Raw genomic sequence first — 21,242 nt, forward strand, 5'->3', positions numbered from 1 at the left:
CGCAAGCTGAAGGTTTTGCCATGGCCCTCACAGTCCCCCGGACCTAAACATCATCAGGAATCTGTGGCTAGACCTCCATAGAGCAGTGCATGCAAGACGGCCCAAGAATCTCACAGAACTAGAAGCCTTTTGCAAGGAAGAATGGGCGAAAATCCCCCAAACAAGAATTGAAAGACTCTTAGCTGGCTACAGAAAGCACTTACAAGCTGTGATACTTGCCAAAGGGGGTGTTACAAAGTACTGACCATACAGAGTGCCCAAACTTTTGCTTCAGGCCCTTTTCCTTTTTTGTTATTTTGAAACTGTAAGAGATGGAAATTAAAAAAAAAAGTAATCTTGCTTAAAATAGTAAAGAAATGTGTCATCTTTACCTTTATGCCTTTTGGAAATCAGTTCATCTTTTACTTGCTTAGCTATTCACAGTAACAGAAACTTTGACTGGGGTGCCCAAACTTTTGCATACCACTGTATATTAAGAGACTGTGGAGCCCGGATTATTCACGGAGGAATCCACTTAGTTCAAAGATCACAACCTTTCTTTACTCTTACCTCATATCCTTGCTATGTTTAAGCCTTTAATTATACAGTTCCATTTTGCAAGCAACGATTAAAACTGACAGATTAGGAAAAGTGCTCTGATATACTATATTCTGCCAGAGAAAACAAAGCAATTTCTTACATTACATCCAATGGCTCTTTGTGTTCAAATTTCATTTAAAGTGTCTGTTGAGTGCTTTCTGCATGGAGTGAGAAAATTGATTATCCTTTTCATACAGGCATCTGTGTTGAGGTTTATGAAATAGGATAGAGATTTTGTTTTGTCGCAGTGCGTAATTTAAGGGGAACTTTGAGTTAAATTTGCACTAGTTTACTGGAGAAATTGTTCAATATTTCATTCACTTGCATAATCCCAAATGTAAAATCTTGCATGAATCATTGCATTTGGGCAGAGTTTTAAGACCATTTCCTTTGGATTAAAATTATTCTTTGATAAATTTGAGGGAAACCTGGTGCTGTTTCTACCCCTCCTCCCCATGTAGCTATAAGTATGCTTACCATAAATAATTTTTATACAAATATATCTGACCACCATCTTTGAGTATCCCAATTTTAATAATAAAAATATTAATATACAAAGAACTTAATATTCTATTTCATTGGTTTACATTTGCAGTTTTAAGAAAAGGCCATCTTTAAGTAAAACCAGATTAAGTTGCATGTCTTGGAATGATCCTTGCAATGTATCCAAAAGTATTCCCAGCAACTAGCAATATTAAGGCTGATTCATACTTCTGCGTCAAATGGACGCCGTAACCTACGTAAGTGGCCTATGTGCGTTGTGAGCATTTATACTTGAGCGTTGGTGTGTCTGCGTTGCTCTGCAATTCGGGCACATCATGCTTGCACACACACACACCTGCCTGTGCAGGGCCTCATGGTCATGGTAGTCTTTCTCAGGGTAAACAAGTTTAAAGCGAGTGTCTTTTTTCTGTAAAAGCGAAACGTATCCTCCATAATTTCGGAGGTCTGTAAAGCTTTATGGAAAGCATTGCAGCCAGAGTTCCTTTCCCGCCCTTCAGTCGCCCAATGGGAAGCTATTGCAGCGTAGGAGGAAATGCGATGCTACCAAGTGGACCAATCACAGTTGTTGCGGTCTGCGTTACCGCGACGCATAGTTACATTTTGGGAGAGGTGCACGTCAGGCTATGGCGCAGGGATCCGCATAGGCTTTGTGTAGGGTTCGCGGCTATGCCATACCTATGGCATCGATTTGACGCAGAAGTATAAATCAGCCTTTAGTTGTTAATACCGTTTTCCACTTCTGCTGGCCAAAGTCAGTTTCTGTGTGCAGAACTGTTTGTCACTTTGACAGTGAGTTTAAAAAAAATATTCAAGCCAGTTGTTGCAGATTTTAAAGGTAAGGTCTGGAATGTCAAGGGATGAGGCACAGATGTATACATTGTAAAGTGCTTATCGCCATAACATTTGCAGAGATAAAATCCTGTCATAACCACTTGAAAAGCAATGCCTTCACAGGTTCAACTTTACCAAGGCTGTCTTCACTGAGATATGTGACATTCTGCAGGAAGATTTCAAGGCATGCACATATGTATGAACTGCTGTCATTGTGAAGGTTAAAGTCTGAGGCATTCTTCAACTCTGTAGATCAAGGATCATTCCAGGCAGCTGCACATGTGACACAGTTTCCTACCATTAACAGCATTCAAAAAGTCTCTGGGATTCCATTCTCAAGACATAACTATTTCATGCATTTTGAAGTAAAAGCAGACAATTGAGAAATCCTCAATAGTCAAAGAATTTCAGTGAAGAGAAATGGACTTTATGTTTCAGTTTGAAGGCTTTAGTAAGAAGAGGGAAAAGTTTGAAGTTAAATTAAGTTTGCGTTGCAGGGAAGTGTGAGACCATAAAACCACAAGACATAGTAGCAGAATTGGGCCATTCAGCCTTTTGAGACTGCTCTGCCGTTCAGTCGTGGCATATTTAGTTTCCCTCTCAACCACATTTTCGTGCCTTCTCCCCATAACCTTTCAGGTCCTTACTAACCAATAGACTATCAACTTTCACTTTAAATATATTCAATAATTTGCCTCCAGAGCTGTCAGTGGCAATAAATTACACAGATTCACCACCCTCTGGTTAAAGAGATTCCTCCTCATCCCAGTTCTAAAGAGATGTACTTCCTATTCTGATGCTGTGACCTCTGGTCCTAGTCCCTCCCACTATTGAAAACATCCTCAAATGTTCCTCGTATGTTAACCCTTTTATTTCCAGGATTATTCTTGTAAACCTCTTCTAGACAGTCTCCAGTGCCAGCACGTTCTTTCTTAGATAAGGGGCCTAAAACCTCTCCTGGTACTCCCAAGTGCGGTCTTACCAATGGCTTCTAAAGCCTCAATTTTATGTTCTAATTCTCTCTAAATGAATGCTAACATTGTATTTGCCTTCCTTAATACCGACGCAAACGACAAAATTAACCTTCAGGGAATCCTGCATTCCTAAGTCCCTTTGTATCTCCAATTTATGAATTTTCTCCGTTTAGAAAATAATTTACACCTTTATTCCTTGTAACGAAATACAAGATATTGCACTCTCCTGTGCTGTGTTCCACTTGCTCCTTCTATACCCATTCCCAAGTTCTTCTGTAGATTCCCTGGTTCCTCAATACTACCTTCCCATCTACCTAACATCAGTTCCATCATCCAGATAATTAACATATACTGTGAAAAGTAAAGGAACTAGCATTGACCCCTAAGGAACATATCAAGAGTCATCCACAGTCAACCAGAAAAGGCCCGCTTCATTCCCATCTCTGTCAGCCAATCTTCTATTCATGCTGGGGTATTATCTTTCTTGTAAGATCATGGGCTCTTACCTTGTTCAGCAGCTTCATGGGTAGCAGCATGTCAAAGGTCTTCTGAAACAACATCCACTGATTGACCTTTGTCTATCTTGCTTGTTATTTCATTGAAGAATTCCAACAGACTTGTTGGGCAAGATGTCCCCTTATGGAAACCATGCTGACTTTGGCCTATTAAGTTGTGTACCTCCAAAAGCCCTGGAATCTCATCCTTAGTAAAGGACTCTAATCTCTTACCAACCATTGAAGTCAGGCTATCTGGCCTATAGTTTTCCATTTTTTTGCCTCTCTCCCCTCTTAGAGATTAGAGAGACATTTGGTATTTTCCAATCCTTCACAATCTCTTTAGCTACATTTTTGAGAACCCTGAGCTGCAGTCCATCTGGTCCAGGTAACTTTTCATCTTCATACATTTCATCTTCCCAAGCACCATCCCCTTAGTAATGATGACTACACTCACTTCTGCCCCCTGATTCTCTCAAATTTCTGACATGCTGCTAAAGTCTTCCACTGTTGAGAATGTTGCAAAATACTTGGTTTTCCAACATTGCTTTGTCCCATATTACTACGTCCCCAGTGTCACTTTCCAGCAACCTGATGTCCATTCTTACTTCTCTGGTGCTTTTTATATATCTGAAAAAATACTTTTATATTATTGGCTATCTTAGCTTCATATCTTTCCCAGGAAGGCTTTTTTAATTGCCTTCTAGCTTCTCACTAATTTTTGGCCTTTACCTCTCTCATGCCTTTATAGTTTTTACTCAGCTGTGATACTGATGCAAACAATTTCAGCTTCTCCCTTTCAAGAATCAATTCTATTATGATTACTGCCTCCTAAAGGTTCTTTTACCTTAGGCCCCCCCCCCCAAACAAACCTGGTTCATTGCACAACACCGAATCCATAACTGGCCATTTCCTTAGTGGGCTCTCCTACAAGCTGATCTAAGAAGCCATCCCATAGCATTCTGCAAATTCTTTCTCTCAGGGTCCAATGCCAAACTGATTTTCCCAATCAGCTTGCATATTAAAAGCCCCCATGTCCTTTGTAACACTTTTTATATGCTGTTTATATCTCCCATTTAAGTCATGGCTCTATGACGCCCACAACGTCACATCTGCCAATTTCTATCTGCATTATGAGCTCATCTACCTTATTTTCTGTACTGCATGCATTCAAATGTAACACCACCTTAATTTTGTCTCTATGTTGCCTGAAGTTAAGTTCTTAGCCCTCTCTGAACTTTGTCTTATTTGTTACTCTGGAGACTTCAGTAAGCTCAGCTGCACTCTTCTTCCCTTTTACTTAATCCATACTTTTCCAAGCTGTTGAACCTATTTAGTTTAAAGTCATGTCCACAGCCCCATTTATGTAATTCACCAGGGCCCTGGTGTCAGCTTGGTTTGGCAGAGCCTGAAGCTTCCTCTTTCCCCAATACCATTTCCAATGTTATACAAATTCAAACCTACTTCTTCCACTCTAATCTTTGAGCTATGCATTTAGCACTGATTTTATTAGCCCTCTGCTAATATATGCATGGCTCAGGATACAATCCAGAGATTATTACTTTTTTGATTCTGCATTTTAATTTGGTCCCTAGCTGTTCAAATTCCTTCAGCAGAACCTCTTTTGTCTGAAGGAGGCATAGAGAGGGTGGCCAAAGGGAAGGACTAAAGTTTAAAAAATGAAGCAAGTACTGCACTGTATCTCCTTAATCAAAGGTGGTGACAAATCAGCATATAAGAGGGAGATTGAAAATCTGGCTGACACTCCATGTCAGCAAAACAAAGGAGCTGATTATTGACTACAGGAGTAGAATATTTTTTTTAAACTTTCAGTGGCTTAGGAAAATGCTGTTTAAAAAAAAAAGCAGCTGGTGGGATTTGGTGGAGATGGAAGAGTGGACTGGAGTAGTACAGAGTATTTTTTAAAATCCATAGACATACAGTATGGAAACAGACCATTCAGCTCATTGAAGTTGTGCCAATCAAGAAATACTCAACTACACTAATCCCATTTTGTTTTGTCTCATTGCATTCAACTTCCTTCAAATGCTACCATGCACCTTCATACTATGGTCAATTTACGGTTATCAATTAACCTACTACCTCAAGTCTTTGCTTTGAAGAAACCAATATGAGAACACAGAGCATATTGTGCTGTCAATGTGACTGAGTTGAGAGGAAAGTATTTATCTTTTTTATTTGCTGCTTTAGGTTCCTAAATTTAAAATTTTCTTTTGAAACTGGAAGACTGTGTCTTGTAATCCTTTTCTTGCAAACTTTATGGAGATCTTGCATTTGGCTAAGTACCTTGGTTTTTGTCATCAGTTGGCTTCTTCAGAACACATTCTTTTGCATTTGACCCTGAAACTGTTGGTGATTTTAAAGGCATGTCAGGAACCCTCACGTTCCCAGTGGGATCAAAGGAGACGGGTATTTAAAATTATTGCAGTGTACTTCAATTCCTGCAGGCAGAGTCTTTGTGAACTCACTTAGATTGGCGGCGATTTGTGCTGCAGCACGTGTGGCAACATTATTTTAATCCAAAATTGTGCAAGTTGTTTCTTTTGGTAGATTACCTGTAGCATCTAGCAAAATTTGTCCTCATGATTTGTGGGATCTTTCTCAAGATTATGCATTTAATTGCTGTCTGTAAAATGGCACCCTCAACAATGGACTGTATCCTCAGCATTATTTAAGTATTTGTGTCATATTTACCTCTTGAGTAAGATTGGAAACTGAAATTTTCTGAACAGTCTCATTTTAACATGATTAAATTAAAGCTGTACAGTGGTAGTAATCTGTCTTGCATGATTTATTTTAAAATATAAAAATGAATGTTATTGCACATGTAGAATGTGCAGTATGTGATGCATTTTGTTTTGGAGATGTATTGTTGAGTGACTTAGTATAACATTGTTGACAGCTAATGAAGAAGGCTGTGATTCTGATGGAGAGAACTGCTTTCATGATTCAACTGCAGAAGATGAACAGACCCATGATCCAAAAGTTCAAGAATACCTTCAGCAAAAAGACACAGCTGTCATTTTCCCAGAAGCCCCAGAGGAGCAACATAGAAGAGCCACACCAGAAGCTAGTGGACAAGAAGAAAATGGTAATTTATGAATTATCAGCCTTATAACATGCAATTTTTTTACTATTCAAAACCATTTATTAAAAAAACATTTGCTACAGAAAAGGAAAATTTTAAAAAAACTGATGCAAGAAACCAGAAACTGAAATAGAAAATTCTGGGAATTTTGGTGAAGGGTTCTGGGCCTGAAATGTTAACTGTTTCTCTTTTCACAGGTACTGCCTGATCGACTTAGAATTTCCATCTTTTGTTTTCATTTAATATTTCTTAGTTTATTTTATCTTTGTGTTTGGTACAATGGATGGTTTACATAGATCTTCTGTTGGATAAAATATACAAAACTTGCATTGCTATGTAGTAGTCGAGATTACACCAAAAATTAAAAGTAAAATAATTAAAATTTAATCTCAATAATCTGACATCCAGGATGCAGCAGTTACACAAATGATAACTGAACTAATTAAATCTTTCAACCCAATATACAGTTAATTTTTCCTGCCTAGAGCTGTGATTTCTATCCTTCCGTGCAAATCTCTTCACTTTGATTGCAGGCTTAGCTCTGCTCACTGGAAGTGTTTCTCTAAGTACCTCTGGCTGGTGCCTCACTGCTTTCTTTCAAAGGGCTTTTCATTTCCATTATCTACAGTTCATTTTCAAGCACCATCTTAATATCGGTGTAATTTTCCCTGCTATAATTACTTTCTTGTTTAAAGTATTTTGAAATTATTTTGGATATAGGACTTCGTATATTATATTTTCTGATGCAATATTTTTTAAAAAGAAACACTTTATCAATCTATTTGTGTGCCAAATACATTTTGACTTACTTTTCAGAACAAATATTTTATCCATCTCATCACCACTGAGACCCGTGAATTTCTTTAACAAATTGAAAGAAAGAGATATTCAGCCAATGGTTAAGTTTCTACTTCAGTTTTTTTAAAAACCACCCACTTCAACTCTGCTTCCCACTCCCATTCAGATATGTCCATACATGGCCTCCTCTACTGCCATGATGAGGCTAAACTCAGGTTGCAGGAGCAACACCTCATATACCATCTAGGTAGTCTTCAGCCCCTTGGTATGAACATAGAATTCTCCAACTTCCAGTAATTCCCTCCCCCTCTCTTCCCCTATCCCCATGTCACTCTGCCCCCTCCCCCAGCTGCCTATCACCTCCCTCTTGGTTCCGCCTCCTTCCACTACCCATTGTGTTTTCCCCTATTCCTTCTTCACCGTTCCTGCCTATCACCTCTCTGCCTCCCTTCCCCCACCCCTTTATCTTTCCCCTCACTGGTTTTTCACCTGGAACCCACCAGCCTTCTCCTTACCACCCTCCCCCCACCTTCTTTATAGGGCCTCCGCCCCTTCCCCCTACAGTCCTGACGAAGGGTTCTGGCCCGAAACGTCGACCGATCTTTTCCCCGGATGCTGCCCAACCTGCTGAGTTCCTCCAGCGTGTTGTGAGAATTGTTATGTATGTTCTTCCATTTTTTTCCATTAAAGTAACTCAAACATTTAATTCCAGTTGCTTTGTGGAGGAACATTTTGACAATGTTGTTTCACTCTTGGTGTTAAAAATTATTTGTAAACAAGCAAAATAGAATGTTTACTTCCTAAATTACTATTGCAATGCCCAATGCTGTCTGCTTAATTGAAGATTTATCCCTCTTTAGCCATCCTTCTTTAGTCACCCTTTTGAGATTTAACTAACTCATGTTTTGAGCATAAACACCAGAAATACTGCAGAAGCTGGAAAACCACACACACAATACTGGAGCTCAGCAGGTCAGGCAGCATCTGGAGGGGAATAAGCAGTGGACATTTCAGAAAGCGATCCCTCTGGTGATGAATGTACAAATTAAATACTAATTTTGCCATTGAAATGATTAACGTTGTAGCAATGTGCACTCAGGAGCCATTAAGTACATTTAGGTTATCACTGAAATAAACAGCAGTAGAATTGCAAAGGACAAAAGCTGTTCCTGTCATTCCACTTCTTTTATTGAGCAACCCAATAGAGCATTCTGCCGGTAACGTGGAAGCCTTTGTATCTTGTTCAAGGTGTCATCTTGTGCTTTGGTTCTTGTGTTTCATCTTATTTCCTCATTTGTCTGATTTTTAAACAAATTATTTTGTCCAAATACTGCTGTTGATAGTCAATTAGATTAAAAAGAATAGATTTCTGCCCAGCACAAATCCATCCCAATAACCACAACACAATTACACTGGTAAAACCCCATTTTTCTGCTACTGAGTAATTACCCTTTGAATTCTTTGCTCAGCAATATGGATGAACTGCCCTGCACATTACACATTAACCTACAAACCCACATTAACGATATTACAGGAAATTGGTGTGTGAAAACATTTGTAATTATGGAAGTTATCTAACAGCAAAAGTGAAACTTGTACATAAACAGCTAATCATCATTGGCGAAATGGAATGAGTAAATGGAATAGATTCATTTATGTACAAATTCTGTTGCTGCATGATTGAATGCAACTACTATAAATAGATTTCTACATGCAAAACATTTCAAGGGTATCAGCAAAATGATTATTGAGATTTATAAAATTTTTAAATATTTTTCATGCAATATTCTATGATGTTTTTCTACCTCTGCCAAAAAGAGACATTTCCCTAGATAACAACTGAAAAGCCGTCTTTGATTCTCAGCCCTTAGATGTAGGCGTAAAAGTAGCATTGTGCTGCTTTACAACATAACTTTCAATTTCTTTTAACTTGAAATGGTGAGGAAAGATTGGGTATTAATCATGTTTGATGTGGGTGACTATAGTATTTTTTAAATTTATGCTGCCACTGGAGCAAGAAACTTGTAAAGGGTTAGCCAATTTTTTCCTTACCGATATTAATTACGAGGGGTGTTTGATAAGTTCATGGCCTAAGGTAGGAGTCAATTTTAGAAAACCTAGTACATTTATTTTTCAACATAGTCCCCTCCTACATTTACACACTTAGTCCAGCAGTCGTGGGGCATAACTCATCGGGGTGATTGATAAGCTTGTGGCAATAAGGTAGAAGGAGAGGAGTTATTAACTTCAAACTTTCTGAATAATCACTCAGAGTTGAACCGCATGTGCATGTAATGAGAGCTGTGTAACTCATCTTCTACCGTAGGCCACGAACTTACCAATCACCCCTGCTGTGGACACTTTCTGGAGATCCAAGATCCGTATGCTTCACGACTGCTGGACTAAGTGTGTACATGTAGGAGGGGATGATGTTGAAAAATAAATGTGCTAGGTTTTCTAAAATTGACTTCTTCTACTTTGGGTCACGAACTTATCAATCACCCCTCGTAGTATGGAAGTATGTAATTGGATCAATGTCTAGCATTAGTAGGCTCTCTTTTAGAAATAGGTTTATGTTGTGTGTTTTGATGTCTACTATTTCCAACTTCTAGGAACTCCTGATGCTTTTGCTCAGCTGCTCACATGCCCATATTGTGATAGAGGGTACAAGCGTTTGACGTCGCTAAAAGATCACATTAAGTATCGCCATGAAAAAAATGATGACAACTTCAGCTGTTCCCTTTGTCGCTACACTTTTGCCTACAGAACACAACTGGATCGTCACATGGCTTCACACAAGTCAGGACGAGATCAGGTAAAGAGGAAAAAAAAATACAATTTAACTGATAGGCTGGATGCAGGGAGGATGTTTCTTCTACCTGCAGGAGGGACTAGAACCCCAGAGATCCCGGTCTCAGGATGTCCTTTTGTATGAAAGTTTTCTTCTTAAGAAGAAATTATTCCCTCAGTACTAATAGGAACAAAGTTTCAAAACCTGTGTCTCTGTATCTCCTGTTGCAACTTGATCCTCCTCTTCCTTATTGGGAGACAGTCATTGCAGATAGGTAATAACATTTCCTCCTTTCTGACTGAACACAGGTGCACCTCAGGGTTAGTCCACTGTTTTACTCTCTGCACTCATGACTGTAGCTAAGCACAGTTCAAGTACCATCTATAGTTGGATATGATATTACTTATTGGTAAAATTTCAGATGGCAATGAGCAGATTTTTAGATGCGACATTGATCATCTGTTTGAGTAATGTTGCAAAAAGGCCAAGGAATTGATTTGTGGACTTGATGGGCTATCGTGACTGTATGTGCTATGTGTAACTTATGTGTTTTGTACTTTGGCCTGGGAAAAATGCTGTTTCGTTTAGCTGCATACATGTGTATAGTTGAATGACAATTAATTTGAACAATACACAGGGTCACAAAAGACTGCAGAGGGTTGTACAGTCAGTCAGCTCCATCATGGGCACAACCCTTGCCTCCCTTTTTCTCTTAATCATACAATGTTTTAAAACCCACATCAACATTTTTGATACTTGTGGCCTCAAAGATTTTTTCCTAGCTGGCTTCGCTGTTCTGTTTTCAATCTTCTACCCTCTCTAAACCTCTTCAGTCCATCCAAAGTGATACTGCCTCAACTTGTCTGTTTAGCAATTATCTTTGACTTACTAATCTACATTGGGAAATTATTGGGAAAAATCTAACCGGCAAGTTGTTACTGAAGAACAATAATTTCTGTGTAATTTTGGTAATAACAAAATCATTTCGTACTAAAACATTGTCTTCTTCATAATACAGCAGTAAAACAAATTGTAGACTGACTTAGCGCTATGCAGTGGAATACAGAATAGAAGTATTCAATACCTGAAGGCAATTAATCTTAATCATTGTTCAGGTTTTTATGATGTTATATAAAAATTTGCATTGAGGGATTTTTGCATAACATTGGTTACTATCTTTGTATAACCTTCAAAGAGGAGATTACTTCTCCACATTTTGCATCTTCTTAACCGGGTAAAGGAAACAGCAAATATAGACAACTACTTGTGAAAATATTTCTTCTATCAGTATTGCCTTAAAGAAGAACAAAGTAGTTAAAACACTAGGCGTGTGTCAGATGACCATCATTTTAATAAGTAGTGTTCTTCCTCTCTTGAGATGTGCTTTTTGGGTGTACCAATCCTGTGGAAGCTGTTCATTTGTTGACAATTACATCAGTGACAATTACATCAGTGAACAACTCTTCAGAGAATCCAGCAGGTCAGGGGAATTTGATCTCTGGGTTTCCCTTCGGAAATGCTTAATGATGTTTATACCTGATGCCAGCTGAGCAGCTCCTACAGATTGGAGAGTTGGAAAATGGTGGATCTCAGTGGAAAAGAAGATAAAAATAACCACCATTTATACACTATATATTATATCAGGCATCTGACTACTTTACAAGAGAGAAGTCCTGACAGAGGAGCTAGAAATGAGTTAAAATGAATTAAGATGACAGCATCACCATGTAGTTTTCAGGAGATATTTGAAGAAGAAGAGATAGTAGTAAGATCGAATTATTTTTGGAGAGACTGCCATGGGTTGTTCCTGGAGGCTGAAGTACTGATTTCAAGTGATGGAAGTGAAAAATGGAAACAATGCATATTGGGGGAAGGAGTGAACTGGAATGGCGTGGCTGGAGGAAATTGTGTAAAAGATGAAGGAAGAGTACAGGGGGAATTGACAAGAAGAAAATGGCTTTGAAGTCTGGGTAGGAACAAAGGTTAGATGACACACAAAATGCTCGAGGAGCTCAGCAGGCCTGGTAGCATCTATGGAAAAGAGTACAGTTGGCATTTTAGGTTGAGACCCTTCAGCAGGACAGGAGAGAAAAAGATGAGGAGTCAGAGTTAAAAGGTGGGGGGAAGGGAGGAAGAAACACAAGGTGGTAGGGGAAAGAGATACAGGGCTAGAAAAGGGGGAGGAGCACCACAGGGAAGCAATGGGCAGGCAAGGAGATAAGGTGAGAGAAGGAAAAGGGGATGGGGAATAGAGAAGGGAGGGGCATTACTGGAAGTTCAAGAAATTGATGTTCATGCCATCAGGATGGAGGCTACCCAGATGGAATCAAGTTTTTGCTTCTCCAAATTGAGTGTGGCCTCATTGCGAAAGTATAGGAGGCCATGGATGGACATGTTGGAATAAGAGTGGGAAGTGGAATTAAAATGGGTGGCTTCTAGGAGATCCCGCTTTTTCTGGCGGACGGAGCGTAGGTGCTTGGCGAAGTGGTCTTCCAATCTACTTCGGATCTCACCAATGTACAAGAGGCCATGCCGGGAGCACCGGATACAATAGATGACTCCCAACAGACTCACAAGTGAACTGTTGCCTCACCTGGAAGGACTGTTTGGGGCCCTGAATGGTATTGAGGGAGGAGGTGTAGCATTTGTTCTGATTGCAAGGATAAGTGCCAGGAGGGAGATCAGTGGGGAGGGATGAATGGACCAGGGAGCGATCACTGGAAAGTAGGGGGGAAGATGTGCTTGGTGGTGGGATCCACTTGGAGATGGTGGAAGTAACGGAGAACTATGTGCTGGATGCAGAGGCTGGTGGGGTGGTGGGAGGATGGGGTAGGGGCAGACACATGCAAAATGGAAGAGATGCGGTTGAGGGCAGATTTGATGATGGAGGAAGGGAAGCTCCTTTCTTTGAAGGAGGATGACATCTCCTTTGTTCTAGAATGAAAAGCCTCATCCTGAGAGCAGATGCAGTGGAGACGGATGGCATTTTTACAAGTGACAGGGTCGGAAGAGGTATAGTCCAGTTAGCTGTGAGAGTCAGTGGGTTTATAATAGACCAGTGGATAAGCTGGCTCCAGAGATGGAGACAGAGATAGTGAGAAAAGGGAAGGTGTCAGAAATGGACCAGGTAAATTTGAAGGCAGGGTGGAAGCTGGAGGCAAAATTGATGAGATTGGCGTGGGTGCAGGAAGCAGCACCAACGCAGTCATCGATATAGAATAGGAAAAGTGGGAGGAGTGACACCATTGTGGGCTTGGAACATAGAATATTTCATGTAGCTGACCAAAAGGCAGGCATAGCTGGGACCCATGCAAGTACCTATAGCTCCACCTTTTGTTTAAAGGAAGTGGGAGGAGCCAAAGGAGAAATTATTGAGTGAGGACAAGTTCCGCTAGACAGAGGAGAGTGGTGATAAAAGGGGAACTGATTGGCTCTGGTGTCCAGAAAGAAACTGAGAGCTTTGAAGCCTTCTTTGTGGGGATGGAGGTGTATAGGGACTGGATATCCATGATGAAAATAAGATGCTTGGGGCCAGGGAACTTGAAATCATTGAAAAGATTCACCTTATCTCCTTGCCTGCCCATTGCCTCCACCTGGTGCTCTTCACTCTTTTTCTTTCTTCCATGGCCTTTTGTCCTCTCCTATTAGATTCCCCCCCTTCTCCAGTCCCATATTTCTTTCACCAATCAACTTCCCAGCTCTTTACTTCACCCTTCCTCCTCCCGGTTTCACCTATTACCTTGTGTTTCTCTCTCCCCCCCACCTTTTAACTCTTGACTCATCTTTTTTTTCTACAGTCCTGCTGAAGGGTTTCGGCCTGAAGTGTCACCTGTACTCTTTTCCATAGATGCTGCCTGACCTGCTGTGTTCCACCAGCATTTTCTGTGCGTTGCTTGGATTGCTAGCATCTGCAGATTTTCTCTTGTTTGTGAAAATTTAGATGACTTTTGTTTTCACTTCACCCCAACTCATGCCTGGTTGATAGATTTAAAATGTATCATTCATGGTGTTTTTTTTTACAAGATAATTAAAACATACTTTCTTCAAGTTCCTCTATTATTACTTAAACTTGGAATAATATTTTAAAACTGCAAGTAGTTGCATCTGTTCAAATTCACACATTAGCATTTGTATGTACAGTATAGATGTACTCATTAAGATCCTGCTGGCAAGTCATGCAATGTAGTGTCAGCTGTCACCACGTTCCCTTACTTACTTGCAGTAATTCAGTGTGAAGCAGAAATAAATCGTAGCTGATTCAGTAACCAAACTGTTTCTCATTTCAATTCTTTCACCAGACCTAATGAATTTCTAACTTGTGTTGCTGAAAAATTCAGTTAAACCATACACCGTGGAATTAGATCGCTCAACCAGACTCATCAGTGTTGACCAGTGAGCACTGTTTATTTTAATCCCATCTTCCAAAATTTGGATAATACTCCTTTTCTACCTAATTCAAGTGCTCACGTAGGCAGGACATGATGTCAGCAGCCCAGGTTCAAACACTCTCTGGCAATGCATTACAGGTACTTGTCACTTGGTGAAGAATGTTCCCCTCGCATCCTGTCCAAACCTCTTCCACCTTGTGCTCATCCATAGCTTCTAGTTTCATCAGCCTCTGATATGGGACAAATTTTCCTGCAGTCTACCCAATATACCCCTCATAATGCAGTATATACATCAATAATGTTCCCATTCAACCTCCAGGAAGAACAGACCTAACTTCTGCAATCTCTCCTCAGAACTGAACTGCTCTATCTAATGCAACATCCTGATCAATCCCTTCTGCATCATCTCCCATATCTTGGTGATCAAAACTTTCACAGCTCTCCAAGTGAGGTCTGACGAAGGATTTCTAAAGGTGAGGCATAACCTCACTACTTCTATATTTAATACCTCAGCTACTGAAGGCCTGTATCCCAAATGTTTTCCTTACCATATTTTCTTAGTCAGGTCTCTCTGTTCCTCAAGTCCCTAAGGCTCTACCATTCATGTTAGATGTTCTAATCTCATTCATACAAAATGTATTCCCTTGCATTTGTCTGGATTAACTCTGTCTCTCACTTTTCAGCCCATTTCACCAAAACATTAATATCCCTGCAGTATAACACTACTTTCCATGCTGTCATCAGTTTTGCCAATCTTTGAGTCATCCAGAAACTTAATTAATCTTGCCTTCTAAATCAATATTTAAGTCATCCACTTAAAAACTTGACCCTTGTGAGGCCCCATTAGTCACAGGCATGCAATCACAAAAAGAACTCTTTACCACCACTCTCTGTTTACCATTTGCAAGCCAATTTTGGGTTCAGTTTGAAAACTTGTCCTGGATCCCATGGGCTCTAAATTTTTGAACAGATGCTCACCAAAGCCTGAACTTTGACCTCACCAGCAACACTTCCACCTCAAGACATCTGCTCCAAAGTGGTCACTAGAGTTTGCCTTCTGTATGTTGCTGGTAGGTTATGAAAACCTCACACATTTGCCTGAACTGTGACATTATAAATGGTTACTACTGCTGCTTCTGCTAGCTGCTGGCCCTGCCAGTAGAAAAATTTCAGTACTTTATAATCTTACAGGACGTTTTTCACAGCTTAAGGCATGTGAAAGATGATTAATTTTTGTGATCAACTTTTACCTTGTCTAAAACATGTAAAAGGCATTTTTGGCAAATCTGCTGTTTATCTGTTGGCTATCTAATCTTTCTGGAACATGCAAGATACACTAATAAAGACTTATTTGTTCTAAAGCGCCATGTTGTAACACAGACGGGTGGAAACAGGAAATTCAAGTGCACTGAATGTGGAAAAGCATTTAAGTACAAGCATCATTTAAAGGAGCACTTACGCATCCACAGTGGTAAGTTCATTTTTTGTGTTGTTGCTGTATATAGGTGGTAAAAGAGGTGTCTTGTTGTGGAAAGTACTTAATCCAACAATTACAAGCACATTTTCGATCTTCCATTCTGTTTTTTGTGCTCCCTTATATCACAGGGTGATAGTCAACTTCCTTCAGAAATATTTATTTCCTCATTGAATTTTCTTTCTGAAATCAACGGAGGATAAATACAGATGTAAATTATCTAGAACACAAAAGTTGGAATGATCCAAATGGTAAACATAATCTATAAAAGCATTGTCTACTTGGATTGGATTGGTGTTCTAAAGTTTTTGTGATTTGGATGTTTTACCTATTATTGTCACCTTCTTTTGTCATCAAGTGAGTTAGAGTTCAGCTGGGGTGAGGAGCATACATGAGAGTATACAATTCTTGCGTGCATTTTCTCCCCCTTTTCTCTTACCCTGACAAAAGACATTCTTCAATTATAAAATTTATTGTTTTGTAATTCCAGAAGCCTTTTTTCATTTTGATTGTTGGCGCAGCTCCAGATTCAACTTTATAAATAACTGCAATAGATTTAGAATATTTGGTTATTGATTAAAAAGATGTTAGATGCTAATTTTAGGAATTGGTTGAACTTTCTAAACCTTGAATAAGAGCCTCCAATACCGAATATTTTTCAAATGAGCATATTTATGGTACTGATGCATCATTCAGGATGTCACTTATTAAAGGCATAAGTAACTGAATAGAATACATTTAATTTTTCCATTATCTGTGCTTTATCATAAAATTTGAAGATCTGATGGTGTCTGTTCTTTTATTATAACCATATTGTTAGTTTATTATGCGCTGTGTCATATGACATAGGTGATCATGGTCTTTCCATAACCATGATTGTCCTCGGCAAGGTTTTCTATAGAAGTGGTTTGCCATTGCCGCCTTCTAGACAGTGCCTTTATAGGACGGGTAACCCCAGCCATTATCAATACTCTTTAGAGATTGTCTGTCTGACGGCAGTGGTCACTTAACTAGGATTTGTGATACACACCAGTTGCTCGTACAACCACCTGCTCCCATGGCTTCACGTGACCCTGATTGGAGACGGGGGGGGGGTGGGGGGGGCGAGGCTAAACAGATGCCACACCTTGCCCAAGGGTGACTTGCAGGCTAGTGGAGGGAAGGAGTGCCTTGCACCTACTTTGGTAGAGACGTATCTCCACACCACCACCCATAACCATTTGAAATCTTTAATTTACATTAATCCTTCTTCAGAGCGTAGTCACTACCTATAGCCAATGAAGTAGGCATGGCGTTTCCTTTGCTTTTATGGTCATGCTATTTAATGGTGATCTTAGAAAGTTTTTGGAATCTGTTAGGATTTGTGGTGAGAGAAAGAAAATAGATAAGAAAATATTACTGTGTTTAAACCTTCATTCTTTGAGACTGCCAGTTTTGATATATTGACATTTAGAGCTCAATCCACCACTGCTTGTTTTGTTATCTATTTTCTCTCAGATTACAGCTCTGCCCTTAATGTAAGCTTAGCTAATTTACAGCATTATTTTTCTTTTCTGTCTTACTCCTTTTACAATTGGCTATAACTTTAGATTAAAAGGCTAAAAATCAATTGGTTAAGACTCTATGATAGAATTTCAACTTCAGCTGAGAGTACTAGTGGAAAAGGTACCTCTTCACATTCCGGTCAAAGTTTAAGGTACCTGTGTGTGCAACTGTTTAGAATGGACTGTACAGAAGTAAACTTTTTGGCGTAACTCTTCTGTGCATGTTTATTCTTCACAGAAGTCCCTCCCTGTCCATTTCATGCAACATATGCATTCCAAAATGCATTCATAGATGCTCTGTTTCAGTTTAATGATCTGTCATTACTGACTGAGGTTCCAAAGTACAGGTTTTTAGATGCAGAGAAAGGGTGGAGGAGAATTGAGAACAAAAGAATCCATCTGATAGCACAAAGTGAACTTAAGGTGACAACGATTAGTGGAGAGGAGAAGCTGAAAAGCTAGATACAATTTCCTGATGCACAAAAAAGTGGAAATGAGAAATACAAGTGATTATCTGTTATTATTAACTCTGCGTCCTATAGGTGTGCTGTTTCAAGTGCATATCCAAGTACTTTTTAAATGTGGCAAGGGTTTCTACATCACCATTCAATCAGATTGACACTTTCACAACCTAACCCCCTTCGAGGTGAAAATATTTTTTCCTAATCTCCCCTTAATCCTTCAACCAATTACTTAAAAATGAGAGGGAATATTTTTAGTCCGCTCTGGTTAAGAAAATAATTAATTTACATTTATTTTCTGTAGGATATCATAATTCTTATATACTTCCTTATACTTTCCTAACTTCACTTTCTACACTCATCTCAGTTTTCTGGAGTAGTGAGGTTTTTCCATTTTACAAAAGCTTTTTTTAAAACACGAGGTTCAGCAGATGCTGAAAATCCAGAGCAACGCACACAAAATGTTGGAGGAACTCAGCAGGTCAGGCAACATCGATGGAAATGAATAAATAGTCGACTTTTTGGGCTGAGAGCCTTCATCAGGACTGGAAAGGAAGAGGGGTAGATGCCAGAATAAAAAGATGGATGGAGGAGAAGGAGGACTAGCTAGAGGGTGATAGATGAAGCCAGGTGGGTGGGAAAAGTAAAGGTTCAGAGAAGAAGAAATCTGATAGGAGAGGAGAGTGGATCATGAATGAAAGAGAAGAAGGAGGGGCACCAAAGAGCGATAGGCAGGCGAGAAAAATGAGAAAGAGATAAGAGTGGGGATAAGAGGAAGAGGGAAGGGAGAGGGGAAAGAATTACCAGAAGAAGAAATTGATATTCATGCCATCAAACAGAAGCTACCTAGATGGAATATGAGATGTTGCTCCTCCACCGAGGGTGAGCCTCTTCATGGAAAAAGAGGAAGCCATGGATTGACATGTTGAAACGGGAACAGGAAAGCATCACCCTGAGGTTGAAACGAAGGAACTGAGGAAAAGGAATTGCATTTTTACAGGAGACAGGGTGGAAAGAGGTATAGTTAAGGAAGCCATGGGAATCGGTAGGTTTATTAAAGATGTTGATAGATAGTTTGTCTCCAGAGATGGAGACAGAGATTGAGAAAGGGGAGAGAAGTGTTTGAAATTAACTAAGTGATTCTGAAGGGCAAGGAGGAAGTTGGAGGCAAAATTGATGAAATTGACAGGCTCAGCATGGGTGCGTGAAGCAACACAAATGCAGTTGTCAGTATAATGCAGGAAGAGTTAGGGAGCATTACCATGGACTGCTCCAGGTAGCCAACAAAAAGGCAGGCATAGCTGAGGTTCAGGTGGGCGTTCTTGAATTTGGAGAAAATGAGAGAGAGCTCAGGGGGAAAAAAAAGAAATTTGTGAGGGTGAGGACCAATTCTGTCAGACAGAGGAGGATGTTAGTGGAAGAGAACTATTTGGGTCTTTTGTTGAAGGTAATGTGGTTGGAATCAGGGAATTGAAAGTTGTTGAGCTCAAGAGCATGTCAAGTGTCATAAGAAGGGACTGAACCAAGTGAGATACAATGGAGCAGAATCAGGCAGAGACAATGGGCCTGTCTGGACAGTTAGGTTTGTGGATCTTGGGTAGGAGGTAGAAACGTGCAGTGCGGAGTAAGGGAACTATGAGTTTGGTGGCAGAGGATGGCAGTTTACCTTTTTTTTCCCCCTTGCATTATTTATATTTTGTCTTCTGGGGGTTTTGGATTTTCTCTTCATTTTCTGTTTGTGTGGGGAATGTACAGTATTTGCCCTGAACTTGCTTGAATCTCCTTTTTGTAAGCTTCCCATTGGCTTGTTCTGAAGCCTCTAGGGAACTGTTCTAATCCATCTTTGCTTGTCAGCATTGTGAAATAAAATTTGTTTTTCTCCAGTTTTGTGCTTTTATTTCTGTTTGCATTTGTGTTTTTTTCCCCGTAACTTTGTTAAATCTATCTGAACTATTGTCGTTGCTACAAAAATGATCTCACTTTGAAACTCCACTTTCTTCCACCTGCCCAGCTTCATTTCCTAAATATAAATTTTGTAGCCTGGGGAAAATTGCACACATGGGACAACAAACATTTTTTTGGGTCTTTAATTCCTCTATCTGTATTAGATTTAATGCAGAAAGAGAAGATCAAAATAAAAATGACAAAATTAATTTAAAAATAAACATAGTTCCTACTGTTAAAATCTCAGCTTAATTTTGATCCACACCCTTGTTATGTATGCAACATGAAAATAAATAAAACAATACACAAAACCAATACGGTAGTGGCAATTCTTAAAAAAAAGCAATACAAACAACATTAGAATTCCACCAACCTTGTACAGGTGCACATTCCTTTATCCGAAATTCTGAAATCCAAAAAGCTCCGAAAACCAAAGTTTTTTTTCGCCGACAGGTGTGACGTGGCAGCACTAGCAGAGGCTGCCAGAGGTCAGTTGTGGCTCAGCGCTCGTACTGGTTACATGTGCATTTGCTGTTCACTGATATTTTGTATTCACTGTTGACTTTGTGTTTAATTTCACTGTGAAAATGTCAAAAAGAGCTGCAGATACCCTATGGGTAACAATGAGAAAAAGAGAAGGAATCTTTTCTATCAATAATGCAGAAAGTGGAGTTATTGCAGAAGCTTGATCGTGGTGTGTCTGTGCGTCGTTTTACTGAAGACAATAGTGTCAGAACTACCACTGTATATGATTTAAATAAACAGAAAGACAAGTTACTGAAGTTTTATAGTGACAGTGACGTTCTACATTTATTCCGATAAGTCATTTACCATGTGTTTGATTCGGTTCGTTTGAAGCTGTATATTTTTATGTTTTATTGAATGTTTTTGTTGGGAAAAAAATTTCTTGTCATTATTCCTTAAACAATACAGTATAACAATTATTTACATAGCATTTACATTGTATTAGGTATTATAAGTAATCTAGAGATGATTTGAAGTATACGGGAGGATGTGCGTAGGTTTGGTGCGCTGCTGGGTCTTAAAGTCCACCGCACTGCACTGAGACCGGTGAAATAAGGGACTTGAGCATATGTGTTTTTTGGTAGGGTGGGGGTCTGAAATCCGAAAAATTCTGAATTCCGAAATGCAACTGGCCCCAAGGATTTCGGATAAGGGATTGTGGACCTGTACTTTATTCACAACAAAAATATGAATAAATACATCTAATCTTATCTAAGAGAATTACTCAGTTTGGCACACGTTTGACTTCCAAACACCTATAGGCTAGACCCTGACATGAGTCCTCCTCACTTGCTATTAGGCTGATAAGGAACTTCGCACAAGCACG

The 21,242-nt window shown here is 39.5% G+C and overlaps 1 protein-coding gene across 5 annotated transcripts in view; it reads left to right on the top strand.

The window, feature by feature from the left end:
- The window catches only part of zeb1b (zinc finger E-box binding homeobox 1b), a 150,237-nt gene that overhangs the window by 113,051 nt on the left and 15,944 nt on the right, over positions 1-21,242 (top strand). For all 5 annotated transcript variants that reach the window (XM_072253963.1, XM_072253959.1, XM_072253962.1 and 2 more), the window contains exons 4-6: positions 6,306-6,494; positions 9,902-10,104; positions 15,831-15,939. In XM_072253963.1, coding sequence (XP_072110064.1) covers positions 6,306-6,494; positions 9,902-10,104; positions 15,831-15,939 — 501 coding nt within the window. The remainder of the gene's footprint in view (positions 1-6,305; positions 6,495-9,901; positions 10,105-15,830; positions 15,940-21,242) is intronic.

The sequence above is a fragment of the Mobula birostris genome, chromosome 3 (assembly GCF_030028105.1).
Source record: "Mobula birostris isolate sMobBir1 chromosome 3, sMobBir1.hap1, whole genome shotgun sequence".
Taxonomy (NCBI): Eukaryota; Metazoa; Chordata; class Chondrichthyes; order Myliobatiformes; family Myliobatidae; genus Mobula; species Mobula birostris.